Genomic DNA, 26,309 nt, shown 5'->3' with positions numbered 1-26,309 from the left:
TATACATTGTATAAAGTTATTGAGAAAAAATTAAGAAATTTACACATTTCAACAGATCTACCAACACTACCACACCTTGCGGGAGTCTCCCTCATTTGAAAATACAGGATCTCCCACATTTTGCATTGGCACTCGAGTCTCCAGCAGTTAGATAAAATCTTCCATATTTTTTCAAGTTCATAATTGTCACTAATGCTTATTTTTCAGTAATATAATTAATTATTTTATGGAATATTTTAATAAAAATGTTCGACATCATATTATCAACAAAAATGGGGATGTGTATTGTGTGGGAAGGGGGAAGGGGAAAGGGCCGATCTAGCGTGAGATCAGTGCCTGGTTCGAGCTTACTCCTCTGAGGTGAACAAATAGTTTACATAATGAGTGGTGGAGGAAAAAAAATAGGCTGAAATGAAATGTTGAATAAATTAAAGTCCATCCATATACCAAGGCACTTCCCCCAATTTTGGGGGGTAGCCGACACCAACAATGAAACAAAACAAAAAGGGGACCTCTACTCTCTATGTTCCTTCAGCCTAATCAGGGACTCAACCGAGTTCAGCTGGAACTGCTAGGGTGCCACAGCCCAACCTCCCACATTTCCACCACAGATGAAGCTTCATAATGCTGACTCCCCTACTGCTGCTACCTCCGCGGTCATCTAAGGCACCGGAGGAAGCAGCAGGGCCTACTGGAACTGCGTCACAATCGCTCGCCATTCATTCCTATTTCTAGCACGCTCTCTTGCCTCTCTCACATCTATCCTCCTATCACCCAGAGCTTTCTTCACACCATCCATCCACCCAAACCTTGGCCTTCCTCTTGTACTTCTCCCATCAACTCTTGCATTCATCACCTTCTTTAGCAGACAGCCATTTTCCATTCTCTCAACATGGCCAAACCACCTCAACACATTCATATCCACTCTAGCCGCTAACTCATTTCTTACACCCGTTCTCTCCCTCACCACTTCGTTCCTTACCCTATCTACTCGAGATACACCAGCCATACTCCTTAGACACTTCATCTCAAACACATTCAATTTCTGTCTCTCCATCACTTTCATTCCCCACAACTCCGATCCATACATCACAGTTGGTACAATCACTTTCTCATATAGAACTCTCTTTACATTCATGCCCAACCCTCTATTTTTTACTACTCCCTTAACTGCCCCCAACACTTTGCAACCTTCATTCACTCTCTGACGTACATCTGCTTCCACTCCACCATTTGCTGCAACAATAGACCCCAAGTACTTAAGCTGATCCACCTCCTCAAATAACTCTCCATTTAACATGACATTCAACCTTGCACCACCTTCCCTTCTCGTACATCTCACAACCTTACTCTTACCCACATTAACTCTCAACTTCCTTCTCTCACACACCTTTCCAAATTCTGTCACTAGTCGGTCAAGCTTCTCTTCTGTGTCTGCTACCAGTACAGTATCATCCGCAAACAACAACTGATTTACCTCCCATTCATGGTCATTCTCGCCTACCAGTTTTAATCCTCGTCCAAGCACTCGAGCATTCACCTCTCTCACCACTCCATCAACATACAAGTTAAACAACCACGGCGACATCACACATCCCTGTCTCAGCCCCACTCTCACCGGAAACCAATCACTCACTTCATTTCCTATTTTAACACATGCTTTACTACCTTTGTAGAAACTTTTCACTGCTTGCAACAACCTTCCACCAACTCCATATAACCTCATCACATTCCACATTGCTTTCCTATCAACTCTATCATATGCTTTCTCCAGATCCATAAACACAACATACACCTCCTTACCTTTTGCTAAATATTTCTCGCATATCTGCCTAACTGTAAAAATCTGATTCATACAACCCCTACCTCTTCTAAAACCACCCTGTACTTCCAAGATTGCATTCTCTGTTTTATCCTTAATCCTATTAATCAATACTCTACCATACACTTTTCCAACTACACTCAAACTAATACCTCTTGAATTACAACACTCATGCACATCTCCCTTACCCTTATATAGTGGTACAATACACGCACAAACCCAATCTACTGGTACCATTGACAACACAAAACACATATTAACAATCTCACCAACCATTCAAGTACAGTCACGCCCCCTTCCTTCAACATCTCAGCTTTCACACCATCCATACCAGATGCTTTTCCTACTCTCGTTTCATCTAGTGCTCTCCTCACTTCATCTATTGTAATCTCTCTCATTCTCATCTCCCATCACTGGCACCTCAACACCTGGAACAGCAATTATATCTGCCTCCCTATTATCCTCAACATTCAGCAAACTTTCAAAATATTCCGCCCACCTTTTCCTTGCCTCCTCTCCTTTTAACAACCTTCCATTTCCATCTTTCACTGTCTCTTCAATTCTTCCGCCAGCCTTCCTTACTCTCTTCACTTCTTTCCAAAACTTCTTCTTATTCTCTTCATATGACTGACCCAATCCCTGACCCCACCTCAGGCCAGCTGCCCTCTTTGCCTCACGTACCTTGCGCTTTACTTCCACATTTTTCTCTCTATATTTTTCATACTTCTCTATACTATTACTCTGCAGCCATTCTTCAAAAGCCCTCTTTTTCTCTTCCACTTTTACCTTCACTCCTTCATTCCACCATTCACTGCCCTTCCTCATGCTGCCTCCAACAACCTTCTTGCCACATACATCACTTGCAATCCCAACAAAATTTTCTTTTACTAACTTCCACTCCTCCTCTAAATTACCAGTTTCTCTTACTCTCACCTCGTCATATGCCATTTTCAACCTTTCCCGATATTTACTTTTTACCCCCGGTTTTATTAGCTCTTCAATCCTCACTACCTCCCTTTTACATCCACCTACTCTATTCCCCCACTCTTTTGCTACAACTAATTTTCCTTCCACCAAAAAATGATCAGACATACCGTTAGCCATACCCCTAAACAAGTGCACGTCTTTCAATCTTCCAAACATTCTTTTAGTTATAAACACATAATCCATTAATGCCCTTTCTACTACTCTTCCATTTGCCACTCTTACCCATGTATACTTATTTTTATCTTTCTTTTTAAAGAAGCTAGCACTTATTACCATCTCTTGTTCAACACACATGTCTACCAGTCTCTCACCACTCTCATTTTCACCTGGTATGCCATACTTCCCAATGACACCTTCTACCTCTCCAGCCCCCACTCTAGCATTTAAGTCACCCATAACAACTACATAATTCCTTCTACCCAGTCCTTCTACACACCTAGTTAATTCATTCCAGAACATTAAAAACATTAAAAATCATGGGAGGAAGGATGAGGAGAGAACAAAAGACTTACACAATCTAATGGCATACGCAATATTTTGTCTTTTCCTTTGCAGTTTTTGAGGCTAATTAAAAGACAGAGTGTTGTCGTAATCCATTAGCATATAAAGAGAGGAAGGAAATACATATTAAAATGGAAATAAAAAAGTGAAAATGTAATTCCTACTTTTCTATTCTACTTCTTGGTGATAAGGGCAGAAGTTCTGTATGCTTTATATCTATTGAAACACAACTCTTCAGTGCTCATCGTTGTCAACAGTCTAGGGCAGAAAGGTAGTGGAGGGAGTGCAGAAACTCCCAGGATTGGTAGAGCCTTGAGCAGAATCCGAATAGAGGAAGTGGATCGATGCCTCAACTATTTAAGCAATAACCGAGGTGTCCGCAGGGGACGCAAGCTGCCCGAATCCAGGAGGAATGGTAGACTGCCTAGCGGAAACTGGCTTGGAGGCAACCTAGCAAGCTGACCAAACCCCGATGGATCACTCAAAGGATACCAGTCTCCTCTGAAGAGCCTCGGAGTAAGGTAGCCTCCTCTTCAGAGCCTAAAACATCCTCCAACCCAAAAACTACAACTAGGAAGGGGACCTGGTCCACCAATACCCCTTCAAGAAGGAAGAAGATCCAGTCACCTGGAAAAGCTACAGGCTAGCACCTCCCCTGATCATTAATAATCATTGGGGAGGGGAGAGAACATTTCCATCCCCACATGTTCGTATACTGTCTTCACAAATATTTCCCTGTAAGTGAAAATAATACAAAACTGGCTAAAAAATTATGAGTTATTCATCTTTCCATAATCATCTCTCTTACTGATAAAAATACAGCTATTAAACTGTGTTATCCAAAAGCTAATTACACACCCCTGCCTAACCCGAAGTTAAACAATTCAACTAAAATTATGCATTTCAATAAATAACATTCAGAATTTAGCCTATTCATGTACAATGGCCCTTTGCTAAATATCTTTGGCTTGCTAATTACTGAAAGCTACCGATAAAACAGCAGTGTAATGACTATCAATAGAATAAACATTTGTATATTAGGTTGGAATGTGCTAAGGACTTTAGGCTATGCTATGCTAACCTAAACCTATAAAAGGGGTCTTCAATTAAAGTTGGAACAAAAGAAAACCATATAATTTTGTGATAATAACTATATATAAACATTACCTAGCTGATTGTGAAAGCTGAAGTGAAAGGCATCATATACCAGGAACTGTGAAAAAATACTAGGCCATGTTAGCTGAAAAGACATGGATAGGATTACACTTAGCAAACTAATATCAAGATAAAATGAAGGGGGAATAAAATGTCATAAAACTGTTAGAGGTTATACAAAACCAAAACTTAAACACCTTCAACCTGCTAAAAAAGCTGGGGATTGAATGGCGACACATGCTGTACGAACCGATCTTGAACAGTAAATAAATCACCAAATTACATTAACACTACTACTAAGAATAGGGGATCACTAACCATAACTTGATTCCTGTTACTTAACTTGAAGGTAAATATTGACTTCTCACTGAAAGCTGACCGACAAAACAATACGGTGTCTTGGGGTAAATTTGTGCTAATACAGCCTTGTCTCCAGTATTAGTATTGGTTCTCAGAGACGACATATTGGTTGCCAGATGATTTCAGCATTGAAGGTGTTGGGACAGGTTCAATATTATTATCATTATTACTATGTAGCTAAGCTACAACCCTAGTTGGAAAAGAAGGATGCTATAAGCCCAAGTGCTCCAGCAGAGAAAAATAGTCCTGTGAGGAGAGGAAACAAGGAAATAAATAAACTACCAGAGAAGTTATGAACAATTGAAATAAAATATTTTAAGAAAAGTAACAGGATTGATATAGATCTTTCATATACTGTATAAACTATTAAAACTTCAAAAAAAAAGAGGAAGAGAAACAAGATAGAATAGTGTGCCTCAGTGTACCCTCAAGCAAGAGAATTCTACCCAAAGACAGTGGAAGACCATGGTATATGGTCTCCTTTATAAACACTGAGTTTGTGCTTTGCACTTTGAAAACCTGGTCCTTGAGCAGGGGAGATGATATTTCTTTGGTAATTTTATGTCACATTGTGCTCCCTGTTCTGGCCTTTTACAGGAAAGTTTTTGGAAACCACAGATCACATTATCCCACAAAAAACTACTTACGCTTCAGTTTTCAATTTGCTTTCCATTTCATATGAGATAAAGCCTATCTGACAAATAAGTGTTTCTAAGTACAGGAGTATGCCCAACTTTATTTTCTGCTTGCTTACATGATACATGAAGCCTTTTTATTACCTTGAAACAAGGTATTCTTGTCCCTACAAATGTACAGTATTATGTAGCTTTTACACTACTCCTGATAGGAATTCATTGTGGATATGCTATTACATTATATGTATATTATTTTACTAGATGCTATTTTAAACAAAGTAAGAACAAGGCTGTTCTGACTAACCACAAAGTGTAAACACTGGGTCGAAGAAAATTTTCATTAACAAAGATTTTTATTCACTGACTTGAAAAAATAATTTTTCAAAGTGATGAAAGTTACATGAAGGCATGAACAGGGCAAGATTAGAAAAAATAGTCTTCTATAAGAAAATAATGAATGTCCTTAAGGATCTTAACAACCGAAATTTATTCAAATTATTTAAAATACATAAGCAGCAGCAGCTCTACTGTTTTAATAAAAGCATATGCAGTGTCTCACAGACATATATGTATCCCTAATGTTATCTTTTTGATGTTTTTTTTTATTGCTAGTATGGTACAGAGCTATACAACAAATTGCCATGTTTTCTGTACCATTCTGAATATCAGCTACTTATTTGTAGGAATAAAATGTAATTCCTCCAAGATAAATTTCACTATTTCCAGTTTTATTTAACTGGATACTCAATATCTAACACAAAAATCTATATGGACCACCATTTAGATGTTACACTGTGTATAACACTCTTCTTTAATGTCTTGTTTCATACCAAAATCAAAGATTATCATACAAGAACAAGAAACAGTCAAACCTATCATATGGAAAGAAGGCTTGTGCACTTCAGACAAAACATCTTTTAAATAAATAAGAAAACTAATTATTTTAAATCCACGAGAAGGTTTTCCATTCATGTCTTTAACAGGGCTGAGATTCCTTCTACATGCTTCTAAAAGTAATGTATTAATCACACCACTGAATGTTTCCATAGCTACAGCCCCATTGTTATATATCAAGAATTTAAAGATACAATACAAAAAATAAGAAACACTAAGAGAATCCCAATGGCCATTATAAAATTATTTTCTCAATTTTAAACAAAAAATAATTCTATGAAGGCAAGCATCAAAATAGATAATGCAATGAAATAAAGACACAAAAAAAGATAGATAATATACAGGTACTAAAGGGAACAAACAACTCTCCCACTTTTGACAATTGATTAAAACGTTGCTTCCTGAAGTAACTATATAAGGGGCCAAATTTTCATATAAAATCCTTCAGCTTTCTCTCTTGACATGGATTTACCATATGCTCATTATCATTAAACTATTTACAACGTTCTGGCCAAAATATCATTACCCAAAATAAATGCTCAGTTCTTAATGAGTATATTATAGAAATGAGAGTGAACTCAAGAGAAGCAAAATATATGTACAAGAATTGTGGTGACATATACCAGCCTGTTACTTATCTACTCATTAACTTTTCTAAAGAATACTGTCTATGAGCTGAGCCCACTTCACAAAAGACATTTATACCTCGTCGACTAGTATCACTCTCTCAACACAATTGCTCTCTAGGTAGTGATATTAGATGTTGTTAAATACTGGAAGTTTTCTATAAACTTACAGTAATGTTCATTTACAACAGGTAATAATCTTCATATTTTTACAAAATCGTAAAAATTAAACCATTGTACAAAATTGTACTCTACAAACTACGCATTTGTCACATTTTTTTTTTAGAACAATTTATAATAAACTTCATCGATATATTAACTCTTCAAATTCAAACTTTTAAAAACATATCTTATACCTAATAAATAGACATCTGAGAGAAGTAAATTAACAAAATACATATTCTCCTATGTATGACTATCAGTACTGTCTCTATAAAATGGAAGCGTATATTATCAGGGGAAGAAAAGACTAAAGTATTTATTAAACAGGACATGTTTTGCCTATTCAAAGACATTTTTCTGTTATCATTTACTTAAACACTGAATAATCACAGATAAGTGTAGGAAAGACACAAGTTACGTGGGTACTTCATGCTGGAAATTTTGTAAAGCATAAGGGCCGTAAAAACTAGCAAAGAATTTTCGGTAGAGTATTTTCATTCGAAATGAATAGCCGTGAGTCAACTTTTGGATATCAAAGGAAAAATGTGAAAGTATAGATACTAAAGGTGAGTAAAGGAATAAGATATGAAAACTCATATCATTTGGTAGTTTGAACATTTAGTACAGACAGTTAAAAAACTAACAAATAAAACTTAGCAACCTAAAACAAACCACAGAAATGACAACTGATTTAATATAAAAAAAACAACAAAATTAAATAAAATATTCAAAGAACCTAAGAATTCTCCCTCAGACCCTCTACAACACTATAAGAGTTAACCTGGGGTTTTTTATAGTTTATATAAATACAGCTTAGATTTCACAAACTTAATCTTGTCTGACTGAGAAGGAATAACATGATAGTAAAAGTTGATATAGAGAAACATTTCTCTCAAATCAGAAACTTGAGACAGTCCACATTTTACATTCAATTTCCATTTACAATAAATCTATAAAAAAATTCAGCTAAATACTGATTCATATTTTTGTCAGTTAACTGAACGCACAAGTTTTATTAGTTACAAATGATATTGGTTGATTATGCCAAACTCACCTTCCCTTACATCCACTTTCTAACTAGTCTTAACTATCATCTATCTAGCATTTTTTTTTTCTTTTTGTGTCTATTGTACATAGCATACAACAGTTTTGTTCAATTTCAAATGGTCTATCTTGGGTATAAGCACTCGAGATATTATGTCATTCCCAATATGGAGCGCTGCATAAGGTAAGCTTTCTTAGCTATCATTGTAATTCATAACTTGTCACATGTTACACTATTTTACCCTGTCTGATAGTTAAGACATACACTATAGTACTGTACTGCAGTTTTATTTTAACAGATCCAAAACCAACTCTACATAGAAATGTTACGTCAGTACTGTTTAAGAATTTAATGTCTGAAAATTCCTGCAAAAGATAATAGTGAGATATTCTTCAAGTTGTGATAAACAACTCTACATAGAAATGTTGCTTCAGTTCTGTTTAAGAATTAAATGTCTGAAAATTCCTGCAAAAGATAATAGTGAGATATTCTTCAAGTTGTTATAATTAGCATACTCAATATTAGCATTAAAAATTTTGCTTCTCAAATCACTACCACTAACCTGGCATGCCAATGCTACTTACATAATCAGAATACTACTGTTGATTGTTACTTAATTTCATGTATCCTCAACAACTTCAATTCCGTAACATCACTATAAATATCCGTTTCACAATTTAACCTTCACTTCCAAGCTGTTTCCAGAGCAAAAGCCTGTGCAATATTTTAACGCGAGATAGGTAGTTTTGTCTAAATAGCATTCTGGTATTGAATTGAACCTCATAAGTGAATTAGTTTTCTATCCGAGACCATCTCATTTTAGGGTCGGAGATGGTCTTGCTTCTTTTAATGTCTGATTGCGAGTTGAAAGACAATGCTCACTAAAAGGAATCAATAACATTCACGTAAAACACTTGTTCTTTACAAATTCTAGTTAACTTTCCCTATCTCATGGAAAATCATCAACTTACAATATCTGTATTGAAATATAATGCAAGTTTACTTAGTCTTTTCAATTATTTTGTTGAACATAATTTTTCACAGCTAATACAATAATATTCAACTTCACTTCGTTTATAAGTACCAAGAGAAGAGACGGAAGTAGACTTTTGACATTGGTTGGAATTTCACGCTATAAATTAACTTATATGTTCCCTATAGCGACACAATTGACGACTTAGTACTAGCAACCTGCTATTACTTTATAAAAACCAGATACTGTACAATGTTAAAATATCTATTTACAGTAATATTAACAGAGGTCACTCCACCATAAACATAGCATCTCTTCTTACTTGACACAAAAGAAGGTGTAGTTTGAAGTGATGAACTAGTTGTTGGAGGAGGATGAAGACAATGTGGTTGTTGGCGGTGACCTAGCTGCTATGTGAGGTTACTTTGCTATAAAACCTAACATTGATGACAGTGGTACTTTGGCATCAAAATCAGGTGATGACTCAGTAGCTATTAATTTTTTGCTCTTACAAGGAACTGACCTATCGTTTGTTGGATACCATTCCTGCTCTTTTCAGCCAATTATAATGCTACCAATAACAAACAAATACTAGATATAAATTGAAAAAACTGTATGCTGTGACTGCTGTAGCAAAAAGTTGTTGAAATTCTCTGGCACTTCCAATGCTATTCAATTAGAGTTGCCGAAGTACTGTTTATCTCTTAATAAAATGCTTCCTTTGAGAAATTTTGTGTAACTTTTCTTGGTTAACTACATTCATAATTGTATCCAAATCCATACCATTCATAAAGTATCACTTATGACAATTCTTACAATCGTATAGTAAATCTACCAAACCTTTGCTCAGATAAGAAACTTCCTTAGATATGGAAAAAATTAATTATACATGTATAAGATATGTGGTTCAATATAAAATAGCTCTCAGGAACTGAACCAACAGACAAAACGGGGAGGTGGTTGCAACATAATTATATTTATCTTAAGATGGTGAAAATGGCAGCTAGAACTTTAATTAAAAGTACGACTTGGCAGGTAACAACAAGAAATCTACAAGTAGCTATTTTCAAGTAATTACAATTCTATAAAAAAATTCAACTTTTAAGCAGTTCTTCTGACCCCAAGTAAGAAATTTGTGAAAACGTGAAATATGCAATGAATTCAGGTGTTAATCTTATTAACTTAAAGGGTTTCAAGGCCAGTCATGAATGGCAGAGGCAAGGGACAGTGGCATTTCCCTATCAAGCAGGACAATACCCTAGAGACTGACCATGTATACATACTGTATGATCTGCACCCAAGTCCCCTCTCCACACAAGCTAGGACCAAGGAGGGTCAGACAATGGTTGCTGATGACTCAGCAGATAGACCTATAGGTTCCCCCAAACACCCCCATATTTAGCTCACAAAGATGGTGAGGTTACAGCAACCAAAGAAACTAATGAGTCTGAGCAGGACTCAAACCCCAGTGAGGCGTTCACCAGTCAGAGACGTTACCACATCGGCCACCACAACCCTCCAGATTAGACAAAAGTGTTATAACAACACGGGATTTCAATTAATATATATCAGATAATCCTTAATACAAAAGCAGATTTAAAAGTACTAACCAAATTACTAAGCAATGACAAAAGAAGTCAGATTCTAAGTAGTTAAATTATTCAGTTGTCACATGAAAAGCTATGGCTGGAATCAATACTCTTTTTTCTTCATAGATACATGAACATATTTAAATATGTCAAGTGATTCAAATAAAACATATACTGCAATTTCAACACCAACAATATATCCTCACGGCAAATCCATTTCATGATGCTCATTATAGATATGATGCTTAAGAATTAAAGTGAAGTAACCCACAAAACTAGGTCATTCTGCAGTCAGTTTACTTTCACCTGATGGTGTTGAGGGATCATATCTTCATGCGTAAAACTGAAACGTAGAAAATAATTCAGAAAGGGAATTCTTAAAAACCATGTAGGGGTTCACCAAGAATATGACATCAAACACTAAAAGTTATCCTAACATAAAGGAGCAAAATCTATATCGAAGGCACCATCGGATGAAAATAAACTGACAAAAGGTGAAAGAAAATACTATATCAGAAACATGACCTTAATCAAAGGAGTTCAGATCCTTCAACACAGTTGACTAAAAAGAAAATTAATGATAACTTGAATAATAATCAAGGTATTGAGTGTGTAATTTGCTGTTTTGAAAAGTGACAAGACAATGATTTACTATTTCATACTGTACATAGAAGTCACTTAGATTAGACTACAACTGTAATTTCATAGAAGATAAAGATTGCCATTGACATACTGCTGTACCAATGTACAAGTTTATCTCTAACCAGTATGATGAACAGCTTGGGTATTTTATCATTTCAAGATGACAATAACTGTGATATGCATAAGTCCAGGAAAGTGGCTGTTGTAGTATCAATGCGAGTCGTACTCTTTAAGAATATATCATTACGTAAATTATGAATTTTCTGAAGGAAAATGTGATGAATATAGAATAATGTTACTATCTGAGGCTTACTAGAAAAGAAAAATATAGTAAACACCACAGAGTAGAGGATTGAAAACATACTTTCAGGAATTTAGTTAAAAACTAAACATTAAAGACAAAATTAATCAATTTGCAATCGGGACTGGCAAGCTTTTGCCGATCCTTTGTTTGTGACCGTGAGACGGATATGAAATGATGAACTCATGAAATGCATAATGACAATTAAAGCATTTGAAAGAATGACTGATTGTTGTGCGTTCTTGTTGTGGTAAGAATGGACGAAGAGAGATTAGTTATGAATGATGCCAAAGTTCGAAATACAGTAAGGCAAATAGGAAATGGTAAGACTTGACCAGGCTTGGGTCACAACATGGTAGACTCTGTGGGGGAAGGTGGGTCAACATTACAAGGATGGACTTCACACTCTGCAGTCACTCCACGAAGTGAAGTTGGCTTTCCACTTGATATTCCAGTTTCCTGCTGCCTTTGATGAGGTCTCCAGGAGTCTCCAGGGCTTACTAAAGATCTATTCAGATCTCTTATGGGAGATACGGGTACTCCTTGATGTGGATAAATCTTATTGTGACAAAGAAGAGGAGGAGAAGAACCTCTACATGACTCCCGTCTTGGTCCCGGTGAGCAACTAGAACCTCGAACCACCATTTCCTCCAATTCCTCCTGACCCATATGACGTCTGGTATCAGCAGAATTGCTTTTAGAGACTACACGATGGGATGAAGCAGGCACTGCTCTATTGCGGGGGGTATCTGGACAGCTGACAGGAGTTCTGGATATAACTGTTCTGCCCTGAAGTTCAATCACTGGTACCTGGGGTATATGATTCTGTACAACACCAGTGGAAGGTAATGAAGGTCGGGAAGCAGAGCGTTTATGTCTTACATGTTGATCTTTGGAATTCATCTTTGGCACTGCAACACTATCACATACTTCTTTCTTTGGCATCACATTGTCACTTTTGCTTCTAATACAGTTTGATTTTGATACCGACTTTGTACTTGAGCTTTTAATGTCTTTGGCACTATTATTTTCCTTAACCACTACATTCGGAGGCTCCTTTTGAGTTCTTCCATTTGGCATACTCGAGTCAGAGTGACTTGGTTCACCTGCTTTACGTACATGGTCAGACTGTAGACATTCTTCACTTTCTGAGCTGTTCTGCTGAACTGTTGGAAGCCTTGGGAGAAATTCATTTACACTTGAACAGCTGGCTCTCTCTGCTTCAGCCATGACACTACTACAGGCTTCTTGAGGATCTATTTGCATTTTGGCAGCATGGATGCTGCTGAAACCCTTAATTCCTGTCAAGGATTCTACTGTTGAATCTCTTCTACTCATATAATGCTGTCGACCCAGTCGGATTAATTCCTCGTCAAGTCTGTAATGATGAAATATTTGATGATAATAAAGAAATGACAGATAACATGATACATGTAACAAGTAAATAATCAATTTCTTTGTCCTTGCTTAGAACTATTTTATTATACTATGAAATCCGAAGCAGACAACATAGCTCAAAATAAATGGAAACTACAGTATTCAGAGCCACAACAATCCTCAGATTAGTAGCACAATATGTTACAATTCCACAAATATTTTCATAAAAAATTATCATTTCAATGCTCCCTAATATTCATACGCTTTGTGCTTTTCAATACTGGCTTGTGTCCCATAAATATAATTTGTTTAAGATTCTAATGTCAATTTACTTGTAAGCTTACTAGATTGTGTGGAGATGGAGGATCTATATAAGAATGCTGGATAAATATTGAAACCATTTTTAACCAGAAAATTTTATTTGAATAAATCTTAAGCTAACTACCATAATTACATAAATGGAGGGGTAGCAGTAACCATGGAGGGCTAGAGAAATTTACCTCGGCAAAACACAAAAAGTGAAAGCAAATAAAAATTTCTTTGAATACTTCTCACCTAAATATTGTAAGTGAAAGTAAGTCTCCAATACACAAATAAGTGTACTCTTGAAAAAGGGAAAAGAATCACTCAAATTGAGAAGCCAACAAGGCTTGTTCCCTAGTAAACCTCTTGGCAGCTACAAGAGCTATGAGAATAAGGGTTTGACGAGTACAGTCAGTCCTCCTTATTCGTGAGACAGGGGAGGAACGCGAGAATCCGAGGATGCTTGCTAACCTTGGGTGGGTTAACCCATATAACCTATAAATTCCCTGCCCATTGCCTATGAGCAGTTGACTAACACACTAGCCATATATTGGTTTTAGTGGTTTCTATCATTTTCATTATTACAAGCTGAGCTATAATCCTAGTTGGAAAAGCAAGATGCTATAAGCCCAAAGGCTCCAACACAAAAATAATAGCCCAGGGAGGATAAAAAATAATGAAATAAACTACGAGAGGTAATAAACAATCAAAATTTAATATGTAACATTGGCTTGGAAAGAAATTTGCTCTGGAGTAAGGGAGGATTTTGAGTCTGGATGATAAAGAAAATAATGAATTTGTTAAGTGTACAGTATTCACTTTTCCACCTGCATACATTCTTAGTATATCAATCGTGGCAAACTAGCTTTTGCAAAGATCTTTAGGAAATTGTATAATTAATGCACAAATCTAGTTATGAAGACGTTCATTACTACAATTCATAAATCCCATATTCATATCTAAGAATATTGCCCACTCAAAGCTTCCTCTTCACTCACAAAAAATCTGCAAATGTGTTTCTGATATCATTTACGAGTGACGACCACAATATCGGCGGTTTTCGTTCACTATACCTGAGGTACGGAGATCGCTTCGTGTGCGGGAAAAAATGCATAGTGTGAAAGAAGCCTTAGTAGTAGAGTCATTAATATCTTCAGGATGTTGGGGTATGTAAGGAAGGCTACATGAGAACCCACTAAAGTATGATCCTTCACTAATGAAAGCCAATGGCTTTCCTTGGGAACTTGCAGAACCCAAGATTCTGCTTTTAAAAATGCCCAATGAGGCTAGAATGGAGACAATCCCACTTCCACTGGAACTATAGAGGTGGGTGTCATTAGGCTTTGCTTGAATAGTTCTTATTTTGGCAAGATGAATAAGGTAAGAATTGACTTGATCTATGTACAACTGACCTGTAACAAACTGCTAAAGATAAATAACTGACCTGGTTGAAGTTGTAAACGCATTTAGTTTAAGCTGAGTGGTTGAGTAGGATAAGAAGTTTGAGCAAATCAATTTAGTTGTTCTTTGCCTGCTATCTGTTCCTTAATAAGCTGTAACTTGGCTTTCCCTGGTAGTGGACTACTGTAGACGTAAAGTCAAGAGGGAGTGTCATTTTCTACTATAGTACTTGAAAACCAATTTGTTCATGTAATAGCAAAGTCAACTTCTCAGTTTTACTATGATACATGAAAGGAGTGAATTACTTCACCAGTGCCATATGCAAGAGTGCAGTCAGGGTACTTGATGAAAACCTGTATTTGGGAGCAAATTTCTCTTCAGGAGGTAATCGAGCTAGCAAGAATCATAAGGGTCATAGATTAATTCCAAGGATAAATCTGCAAAAGAAAAGAGAATTCTCTTCGTCACAGAGGGTGTAGCAGAAAGGTTAATAGTGCTACCAGCAGGGTGCATTGAAACGGAACTGAACCACAGGAGTCCGCATTACAGGTGAAAATTCTACGACTGAATCATCAATTCTAGTAAGGAAACAACAGTCGCAAAAGCCAAGCAAGCCTGGATGAAGGGAAGGCAGAGGTGCCAAACATATGAAAAGGCTCTTAAAATATATAAGCAAATGAAAAATTAGCTAAAGACCTAAACAAAAGTGATGGTTCATTAATAGAGGAAGAGTGATTAGCAAAACCCAAAACAGTAGCAAAAGGGTTTGGCAGTTCAGTGGACCCATGTGAGCCAATAAGTGTGCCTCACTGCCCAATAGTGCATCTGAGGTGGTGGATGTGCTTCACACTAACCTGTGTCTCAGTGTGCTTTATGGAAGCTATAAATCCTCTTCAATTACAACATTACAAACAGGAGGCAGATTCAACATTGGCAGGTGTGATTGACACTTAAAATCACAAGGCACAATATTCCTAAATTCAAAGCCTCCACCAAGATCACAGTTCTGATGGTCAACTAATATTCTAGGCTCTTTCTCACTAATAAGAGAATGAGATAATGTAAATACTTAGGAGGGTGCCGGTATAAAATATCCAGGGTACATGACCTACTATTTTCTTCAAAGATTCAATATCTCACAATATATCGGCTTGAACCCAAGTGGAAGATAAGGGCAGAGACAGAGTGTGGGGAAAGGAAATGGAAATGAGGGGCAGAGGTGCCAACCATATGAAAAAGCACCTCAGAGTGGAAGATAATGAGAGGGAGAATGAGGGAAGGCAGAAGAGAATGGAGGTGGAAGAAAGTGACATAGCTATTTGGTCTGAAATGCTGCTTGAACTTAATATTCAACAAACATTTTCAAGAGTGCTTTCTTCCTATCTCTTGTAAAAAAAACACTTAAAAAAAAGATATCTCATGTTTTGACAACCCTTGACACTTCTCACACCCATCATTCAAATATCATACCTCCCCTTTAAAATCTAAGCATGTATAATGTAGTAAATATATTCCACCATCAAGCGGCTACTATAAGAACTGGCATAAAACCTGATACTAGTAGAATCAAATGATAGAAACACACTGATGATATCCTTCCAGTTATTCAGTAGAGAAAAAAAATCAGAAATGAACATGATACCATGAGATGTCCACAGACATACAAATCATCGTAATTCTTACAGATATGGTTACAACGGCTAGCGACAGAATAAAGTGACACTGGAATGATAAACAAATGCTATTTAAGGGCCATCTCAGTGTAAGAGTGCAAGCATTTAGGATGGGCTACTTTGAAAGCTAAAATAATTTTAGTGGTTTCTTTTCTGTCACTAATCTTGCACTTGAAAGCATAAAGCAGGGGTTCTTAACCTTTTGTTGCTTCCAAACCCCCAATGGATTGCCCAATATGTTCCCATACCCCCTTCACTTGACGGATGAAATAATTATTACCAATCCTATTATTTGCCAGTATGTCTTCCGAATATGTCAATAACTGGAATTTACTGTACAGTACTTAGGAATAGACCATGTAATGCAATCATATTTGTTAACTGAAAGTAAAATAAGAAAATGAGAAATGATAAATATACAAACCCCTACAACTATTTTACATTATAACTTTAATTCACTTGCTTCAGATTATAAATCATCAACTTTATTTCTTACAATTCAGTTTTATTACACAAAAGAAGAAAGAAAACATTTTACCCAAGTATGAATTCATACATTAAATAAATACCAGTACTCAGAGATCGAGTCCCATACCCCCATGGGGAATGGATACCCCCGGTTAAGAACCCCGGCATAAAGCATATGTGTATTGGATAAGATTTACTGAAATAATTGGTTCTTATTAGTAGGTCAACGTGATTGCAAATCTTAATACAGTACTGCATAAAATGCAACCAATATTTTAAATCAATTGAACCAGATAAATACAAGGATTGAAAAGACACCAAAAATAAAATTCTATAACTGTAGCAATATACAGTACAGGTATTCTAGTTTTCAATACCTAAGTACTGAAGCCTCATCTAAGATCAATTTACTACAACTTTTGCTGTGCACATTTTAAATCGACATACTATGGTTTTTGATAGAATACTTTTTACTTAAACAATAAAAGGATTTTGACGAAGGAAAAATCTATATCTGGGCGAGGAACCTGTGTCGCCCAGTGAAATGCTCCTTAAAGCACCATTTCAAAGGTATAAATACTGCTAAATATACCAGAGAAAAAAGTTGCATGGAATGCTAGGAATATATCCAGCTCGCTCACCCGTAAAGGGTGTCGGTATTAAAACTGGGGCGAGTGATACCACTACCAGAGATCCCTTTCCAATTAGACTTCTCCCTCCTCAAAAACCCCCGTTACTATGAGGTGTCGTTCACTACAGCTACAAACAATAATAGTATGCAGCTTGAAATATCATAATCAAATTAATTTTACTTATCAGCTATATTAGTGGATAAGCAAAATTAACGTGACATGTTTACATGACATACAGTTCTACTATTCCTGGATCTAATCATGCAAGTCACGTGAACTAGGACTGCATCTTCCATGCAATTGCCAACAAGACATGCAACTAGCTGCCCATATCCAGCCTAGATTTGTAAAAAGGACGGAAAATGTGTAGAAGGAATGGGGATTGGCATGTAACTTTAAAAAAAAAATAAATAAAACTCTTTAAAAGATGGAATATTTCATACAAAAGTGGGAGAAAATATTTTTATTTTCATCAAGACCTTGATAATTCTCACTTGCATTCTTTTTCATTTGAGCTTATATAAACCTGAATCATAAAAGAAAATTAATAAGCCATTGGCTTGAACAGAGTGATTTTAAAAGAAAAGGAGACTTTAGAATTTCGTAAAAATGCACGCAGAATTCACTAAATTGGGCTTGTTTGGATTTTAAATCTTGATAAGCTGGCCTTGAAAAGCTCTTCAAACATGATTTCCATTAGATAATAGGTCGTTTTGATGAAAGGGAATAAAATGTATGTCTACCATGAGAGGTTGGTGAGCAGCTCGAAGCAACCAGCTAGTGAAATGATGTCAATCAATCCAATTCTTTTAATTTTTTCAGAAGATTTAATAATATAAACAAACAAATGAATTAATAAAAATGGACATTACACTCAGTGGAAGCTAGTTCGGTAAATCCCTGGCTTTTGAGGATTGTTCTAATTTAACAGGATTCATTAGGGAGATCTGACTTTGGCTTTTACATCTTCAAGGAGCTTTCTAGGCAGCCACAATAGCCTTTGTAGCTATGACACTCTATATGTAGATCAAGAACACCTTCCTACGGTTTTTTTTTTTTTTGCATAAGGCCAGATGGGGTAGCAAACCCCCCAACCCGTGAACTAAACCCCCTTAAATTTCAGCAAAATATACGGTTTCCGAAAATATTAATAAAAATTAAACTATGTCAATTATAATTGTGTTACTACAAACAAATTGCAAAATGTTATTTTCATTAGTAAAATAAATTTTTGAATATACTTACCCGATGATCATGTAGCTGTCAACTCCGTTGCCCGACAGAAATCTAAGGTCGGGATACGCCAGCGATCGCTATACAGGTGGGGGTGTACACAACAGCGCCATCTGTGAGCAGGTACTCAAGTACTTCTTGTCAACAAGAACTCAATTTTCTCCTCGGTCCACTGGTTCTCTATGGGGAGGAAGGGAGGGTCCTTAAATTCATGATCATCGGGTAAGTATATTCAAAAATTTATTTTACTAATGAAAATAACATTTTTCAATATTAATCTTACCCGATGATCATGTAGCTGATTCACACCCAGGGTGGTGGGTGGAGACCAGTATACATGTTAACATTAGAAGCTAAGTATCCCGTATTTCATTTAAGCAGTTATTCAAAATAACAACATAAAATAAATAAGTACCTGGTAAGGAAGTCGACTTGAACTATTACTCTGCCTTTTTTAAGTACGTCTTCCTTACTGAGCCTAGCGGTCCTCTTAGGATGCTGAACGACTCCTAGGTGCTGAAGTATGAAGGGCTACAACCCATACTAAAGGACCTCATCACAACCTCTAATCTAGGCGCTTCTCAAGAAAGAATTTGACCACCCGCCAAATCAACCAGGATGCGGAAGGCTTCTTAGCCTTCCGTACAACCCAAAAAACAACAATAAAAAGTATTTCAAGAGAAAGATTAAAAAAAAAAAGGTTATGGGATTAAGGGAATGTAGTGGCTGAGCCCTCACCTACTACTGCACTCGCTGCTACGAATGGTCCCAGGGTGTAGCAGTTCTCGTAAAGAGACTGGACATCTTTGAGATAGAATGATGCGAACACTGACTTGCTTCTCCAATAGGTTGCATCCATAACACTCTGCATAGAACGGTTCTGTTTGAAGGCCACTGAAGTAGCGACAGCCCTAACTTCATGAGTCCTTACCTTCAGCAAAGCAAGGTCTTCTTCCTTCAGATGAGAATGTGCCTCTCTAATCAGAAGCCTGATGTAGTAAGAAACTGCGTTCTTAGACACCGGTAAAGCAGGCTTCTTGATAGAACACCATAAAGCTTCTGATCGTCCTCGTAATGGCTTTGTCCGTCTTAAATAGTACTTAAGAGCTCTTACTGGGCAAAGTACTCTCTCTAGTTCGTTCCCCACCAAGTTGGACAGGCTTGGGATCTCGAACGACTTGGGCCAAGGACGCGAAGGAAGCTCGTTTTTAGCCAAGAAACCGAGCTGCAAGGAACATGTAGCCGTTTCAGATGTAAAACCTACGTTCCTGCTGAAGGCGTGGATCTCACTGACTCTTTTAGCTGTTGCTAAGCAAACGAGGAAAAGAGTCTTTAATGTGAGATCCTTAAAAGAGGCTGATTGAAGCGGTTCGAATCTTGATGACATCAGGAACCTTAAAACCACGTCTAGGTTCCAGCCTGGTGTGGACAACCGACGTTCCTTTGAGGTCTCAAAAGACCTAAGGAGGTCCTGTAGATCTTTGTTGGAGGAAAGATCCAAGCCTCTGTGGCGGAAGACCGCTGCCAACATACTTCTGTAGCCCTTGATCGTAGGAGCTGAAAGGGATCTTACATTCCTTAGATGTAACAGAAAGTCAGCTATCTGTGTTACAGAGGTACTGGTTGAGGAAACTGCATTCGCCTTGCACCAGCTTCGGAAGACTTCCCATTTTGACTGATAGACTCTGAGAGTGGATGTCCTCCTTGCTCTGGCAATCGCTCTGGCTGCCTCCTTCGAAAAGCCTCTAGCTCTTGAGAGTCTTTCGATAGTCTGAAGGCAGTCAGACGAAGAGCGTGGAGGCTTGGGCGTACCTTCTTTACGTGAGGCTGACGCAGAAGGTCCACTCTTAGAGGAAGAGTCCTGGGAACGTCCACTAGCCATTGCAGTACCTCGGTGAACCACTCTCTCGCAGGCCAGAGGGGAGCAACCAACGTCAACCGTGTCCCTTCGTGAGAGGCGAACTTCTGAAGTACCCTGTTGACAATCTTGAACGGAGGGAACGCATACAGGTCTAGATGGGACCAATCCAGCAGAAAGGCATCCACGTGAACTGCTGCTGGGTCTGGAATCGGAGAACAGTACATCGGGAGCCTCTTGGTCATCGAGGTAGCGAATAGATCTATGGTGGGTTGACCCCACAGGGCCCATAGTCTGTTGCAAACATTCTTGTGAAGGGTCCACTCTGTGGGGATGACCTGACCCTTCCGGCTGAGGCGATCTGCCATGACATTCATGTCGCCCTGAATGAACCTCGTTACAAGCGAAAGCTTTCGATCTTTTGACCAAATGAGGAGGTCCCTTGCGATCTCGAACAACTTCCTCGAATGAGTCCCTCCTTGCTTGGAGATGTAAGCCAAGGCTGTGGTGTTGTCGGAGTTCACCTCCACCACCTTGCTTAGCTGGAGGGACTTGAAGGTCATCAAGGCCAGATGAACTGCCAAAAGCTCCTTGCAGTTGATGTGAAGTGTCCTTTGCTCCTGATTCCACGTGCCCGAGCATTCCTGTCCGTCCAGTGTCGCACCCCAGCCCGTGTCCGATGCGTCCGAGAAGAGACGGTGGTCGGGGGTCTGAACAGCCAATGGTAGACCTTCCTTGAGAAGAATGCTGTTCTTCCACCACGTTAGTGTAGACCTCATCTCTTCGGAAACAGGCACAGAGACCGCCTCTAGCGTCATGTCCTTTCTCCAGTGAGCAGCTAGATGAAACTGAAGGGGGCGGAGGTGGAGTCTCCCTAACTCGATGAACTGGGCCAGCGATGAAAGTGTCCCTGTTAGACTCATCCACTGCCTGACAGAACATCGGTTCCTTCTCAGCATGCTCTGGATGCATTCTAGGGCTTGATTGATCCTTGGGGCCGACGGAAAAGCCCGAAAAGCTCGACTCTGAATCTCCATACCTAGATAGACAATGGTCTGGGATGGGACGAGTTGGGACTTCTCTATATTGACCAGGAGGCCCAATTCCTTGGTCAGATCCATAGTCCATCTGAGATTCTCCAGACAGCGACGACTTGACGGAGCTCTTAAAAGCCAGTCGTCCAAATAGAGGGAGGCTCTGATGTCTGCCAAGTGAAGGAATTTGGCAATATTCCTCATCAGTTTGGTAAACACAAGAGGTGCCGTGCTTAGGCCAAAGCACAGGGCTTGGAACTGGTACACAACCTTTCCAAAGACGAACCTTAGGAAAGGTTGGGAGTCTGGATGGATGGGGACGTGAAAGTACGCGTCTTTCAGGTCTAACGAGACCGTCCAGTCCTCCTTTCTGACCGCTGCTAGGACCGACTTCGTCGTCTCCATCGTGAACGTCTGCTTGGTGACAAAAGCATTGAGAGCACTGACGTCCAGCACCGGTCTCCAACCTCCTGTCTTCTTCGCTACCAGGAAGAGACGGTTGTAGAAGCCCGGGGATTGATGGTCCCGGACTATGACTACCGCTCCCTTTTGTAGCAAGAGCGACACCTCTTGTTGCAACGCTAGCCTCTTGTCCTTCTCCTTGTAGTTGGGAGAGAGGTTGATGGGAGATGTTGCTAGAGGGGGACTGCGGAAGAACGGAATTCTGTACCCCTCCCTTAGCCACTTCACAGACTGAGCGTCTGCACCTCTGCTCTCCCAGGCTTGCCAGAAGAACTTGAGCCTGGCTCCCACTGCTGTCTGGAGAGGAAGGCAGTCAGATCCTGCCTTTTGCGGACTTGGAACCCTTCTTGGATTTGCCACGGTGACTGTCGGCACGGGTACCTCCTCTGCTGGAGGTTCTGCCACGAAAGGGCGGGATGAACCTAGTAGCTGGTGTGTCCACTGCTGCAGGACGGAAAGGTCTAGGCACGGAAGGTAAAGCTTTAGCCTTACGTGCAGAAGAAGCCATCAGATCATGGGTATCCTTCTGGATCAGCGAGGAAGCCATCCCCTTGATCAGCTCCTCCGGAAACAGACACTTGGAGAGAGGAGCAAACAACAACTCCGACCTCTGGCAAGGAGTGATCCCAGACGACAAGAAGGAGCAAAGATGTTCTCTCTTCTTAAGCACACCCGACGTGTACGAAGCCGCAAGTTCACCAGACCCATCCCGAATGGCTTTGTCCATGCAAGACATGATCAGCATGGCGGAGTCCTTATCCGAAGGGGAAGTCTTTCTGCTTAACGCTCCCAAACACCAATCGAGGAAGTTGAAGATCTCAAAAGCACGAAAGACTCCCTTCAACAGATGATCCATGTCAGAAAAGGACCAGCAAATCTTCGATCGTCTCATAGCCAGCCTGCGGGGAGAGTCAACCAGACTTGAAAAGTCGCCCTGGGCAGAGGCAGGAACCCCCAAGCCGGGTTGCTCTCCCGTGGCATACCAGACGCTAGATTTGGAAGCAAGCTTGGTAGGTGGAAAGACGAAAGCAGTCTTTCCCAGTTGCTTCTTGGACTGCAACCACTCTCCCATAACCCTCAAAGCTCTCTTGGATGAGCGTGCGAGGACAAGCTTGGTGAAGGCAGGAGCAGCAGACTGCATGCCCAGAGCAAACTCGGAGGGAGGAGAGCGAGGGGTTGCAGACACAAACTGTTCTGGATACAAGTCCCTGAACAAGGCAAGGACTTTACGAAAGTCTAAGGAGGGAGGCGTAGACTTGGGCCCTTCTAAGTCGGAGTGCGGTTCATCCAAATGTGCATCTTCGTCATCTGATACTCCATCATCCGAAAGCTGAGTAGGAAGTGGCAAAGGCGGAGCAGAAAGCTGAACGGCTGAATCCGGCAGCACGGGTGCATGCGTAGCTGCTGCGGATTCAACATCATGCCGCTGCTGGTCAGTCTGCGAGCTGGCAACAACAAAAGCAGAGTGCTGGTGCGTGGGAGGGACTGCCGTGGGTTGCGGAGCATGCCGTATGGAATGCGGAGCATGCCGCATGGGTTGCGGAGCATGCCGCATAGTATCAGAACACGGCAGCTCTACAGCACCTTCCCACTGCTGATGTGGTAGCTCACGCATGTCAACGGATGGTGCAGCAAGAACATGCGTCTGGCAGGGTGGACTGCGCATCGGTGGTGGAGCTCTCACAGGTGGAGTGTGGGAGCAGGCAGCCGCAGTATCTGCTGAGCGCACAATCGCGGCAGGTTGTAGGCTAACAGGGGCAGTGTCAACCTTCTCAGCATGATACTCTTGCATGAACGCAGCAAGCTGAGACTGCATAGTCTGCAGCATGGACCACTTAGGGTCTACCGTGGTTGGAGCAGCAACAGACGGAGCAGTAGCCTGTTGTGGAACCACTCTACCTCTCTTGGGAGGTGTGCAGTCTTCGGAAGACTGCGGCGAGTCCGAACTGACCCAGTGGCTACACCTGGGCCGTTGGACTCGCTCGGAAGGGACCTTACGCTTGAGAGGTCGTGAGACCTTGGTCCATCGTTTCCTCCTTGCAACTTCTTCCACAGACGAGGGATGATAGGGCTCATTCGTCTGTATGTGGATGGGACGATCTCTGAGAGAAGCGTCCGCAACCACTGAGGGTACATCCGTACGCTGATCAAGGCCTGCCGAACCCTTTGGTCCTTCGACATTGCTTCTCCCCTGGGCATGGGAGCTTGCAAGAGGTCCCGGACTGGGAGGACGACTGGCACGAACAGATGTACCCTCATGCGCAACACTGACACTGACACTTTTCACCTCACTTGCACTAACACTTCCCACTGCACTTTTCACTTTCAGCTCTTTGACATCTGCCAAAAGCTGATTACGGTCATTAGCCAATGACTCCACTCTGTCACCAAGAGCCTGAATGGCACGCATCATATCCGCATGGATGGCTGAGCACTAGTAGCAGGGTCGGGAGTCACCCCTACAGGGGAAGGAAAAGGTTGAGGGGCATGGGGAGAGGAAAAATCAACAGAGCGAGAAGAACTCCTCCTGATCCTATCCTTCTCTAGCCTACGTGCATTTTTAAGGAATTCGTTAAAATCGAATTCCGAAAGCCCAGCGCATTCCTCACACCGATCTTCCAATTGACAGGATTTACCCCTACAATTGGAACAAACGGTGTGAGGATCTATGGAGGCCTTCGGAAGACGCCTAGTACAAGCCCTAACACTACACTGCCTGTACTTAGGGACTTGAGACTGGTCAGACATCTTGAATTGTAGAAATAGTCAAGGGGGGATTCCAAAAACTAGCAAAGTTCGTTAACAATTAATCCAAATTAATTCCAAAAGCTTGCTAAGCTAATGATAAAGCTTCCTGAATAGCGAAGGCTAAAATCTAGAGCGAATACATCACCAAAATCGTGAGAAACAACTCCAGAATCAACAGCGTATCCAAGTAGGTCTTGCCGGTGGCACGACAGAGGAAAAATTGAGTTCTTGTTGACAAGAAGTACTTGAGTACCTGCTCACAGATGGCGCTGTTGTGTACACCCCCACCTGTATAGCGATCGCTGGCGTATCCCGACCTTAGATTTCTGTCGGGCAACGGAGTTGACAGCTACATGATCATCGGGTAAGATTAATATTGAAAAATGAATTTTACACAATAACTACGATGTTCTAATCTACATAATTTCATTAAAAGGAAGTGTCAACCTGGAGAACCATAATTAAATAAGGGAGAACTGCAAAAAACAAGTAAAATTTCTTGTAAAATTTTGTTTATAACCTTGGCAATATAACAGCTGCAACTGCGAATTATCACCTCAAAATAGGCTTGAAATCTACAGTATTTCAAGTGATAAAAACCCCCGCCTGGAAAGGGAGGCTCACTTCACTAGCCATAGTCCGGCTACCCAATGCCACTTAAAATGATTCTGAGAAAAAAAACTTTGCCTTCCAGATGTTCTTTAGTTTTATGATGCATCTACAGTAATTCAAGAATGTTGATTTTTAAAAGTAATATCCATTGGTAAAATGTACTATACCTACTTGCAAAAGATGTTAGTGTGCTGCTTCAGTATTTCTAAATATATAGAATAAGGCCGGAAAATCACCAAATAAGTAATAAATATCTAAGTTTGAAAGCTCAGATGTGAAAAAATAACTACTGTGCTTATTAAAAGTACAATACCAAGTATAAACCAATGTTCTACTTACACCAAATAACTGTCTATGAGGAAAGGCATTTAGTAGCTGAAAGGAGTCCACTAAAACTGGCATTATCATTCATGTAAAAGTAGTGTGTGTGAAATAAGAAAACTAACTATTTAATCTTTGACTCTACTGTGAGGAAAATGCATCCGCCCCTCAACTTTGGCTGTTGGTTTCTCATGCCCGCACCAGACAACTAAGCAAGCTTTACAGGTTATGCCAGTTAAACCTTATCTAGACCCTTTCATTAATTTGATCGGGAAGTTTTTATGAAGTTAAGAGGGTCATAAAAGGCATAATCTCATCTTCTATCTATTGACTTTTGGGTATATGTCACTATCACATACCCATGCCGTCTCAGATGGCCAAAAGGGTTAATATACCAGCAGAAGCTAGGTTTCATTGATGGTTACTCATTCAAGGGCTGACCAAATTCTATTTTGCTAATTTTTCTGATTGGGAGGCTAGAAAAGTATGAAAACA

The 26,309-nt window shown here is 39.7% G+C and overlaps 1 protein-coding gene across 2 annotated transcripts in view; it reads right to left on the bottom strand.

The window, feature by feature from the left end:
• Nucleotides 1-5,826: 5,826 nt before the first annotated feature.
• The window catches only part of LOC137641427 (uncharacterized), a 193,072-nt gene continuing 172,589 nt past the window's right edge, over nt 5,827-26,309 (bottom strand). For both annotated transcript variants that reach the window (XM_068373966.1, XM_068373967.1), the window contains exon 20: nt 5,827-13,070. In XM_068373966.1, coding sequence (XP_068230067.1) covers nt 12,038-13,070 — 1,033 coding nt within the window. In that variant the 3' untranslated portion in view covers nt 5,827-12,037. The remainder of the gene's footprint in view (nt 13,071-26,309) is intronic.

The sequence above is a fragment of the Palaemon carinicauda genome, chromosome 5, assembly GCF_036898095.1.
Source record: "Palaemon carinicauda isolate YSFRI2023 chromosome 5, ASM3689809v2, whole genome shotgun sequence".
NCBI classification, from domain to species: Eukaryota; Metazoa; Arthropoda; class Malacostraca; order Decapoda; family Palaemonidae; genus Palaemon; species Palaemon carinicauda.
The sequence above is the reverse complement of the archived record's forward strand: the minus strand, read 5'-3'. Positions and strand labels throughout refer to the sequence as shown.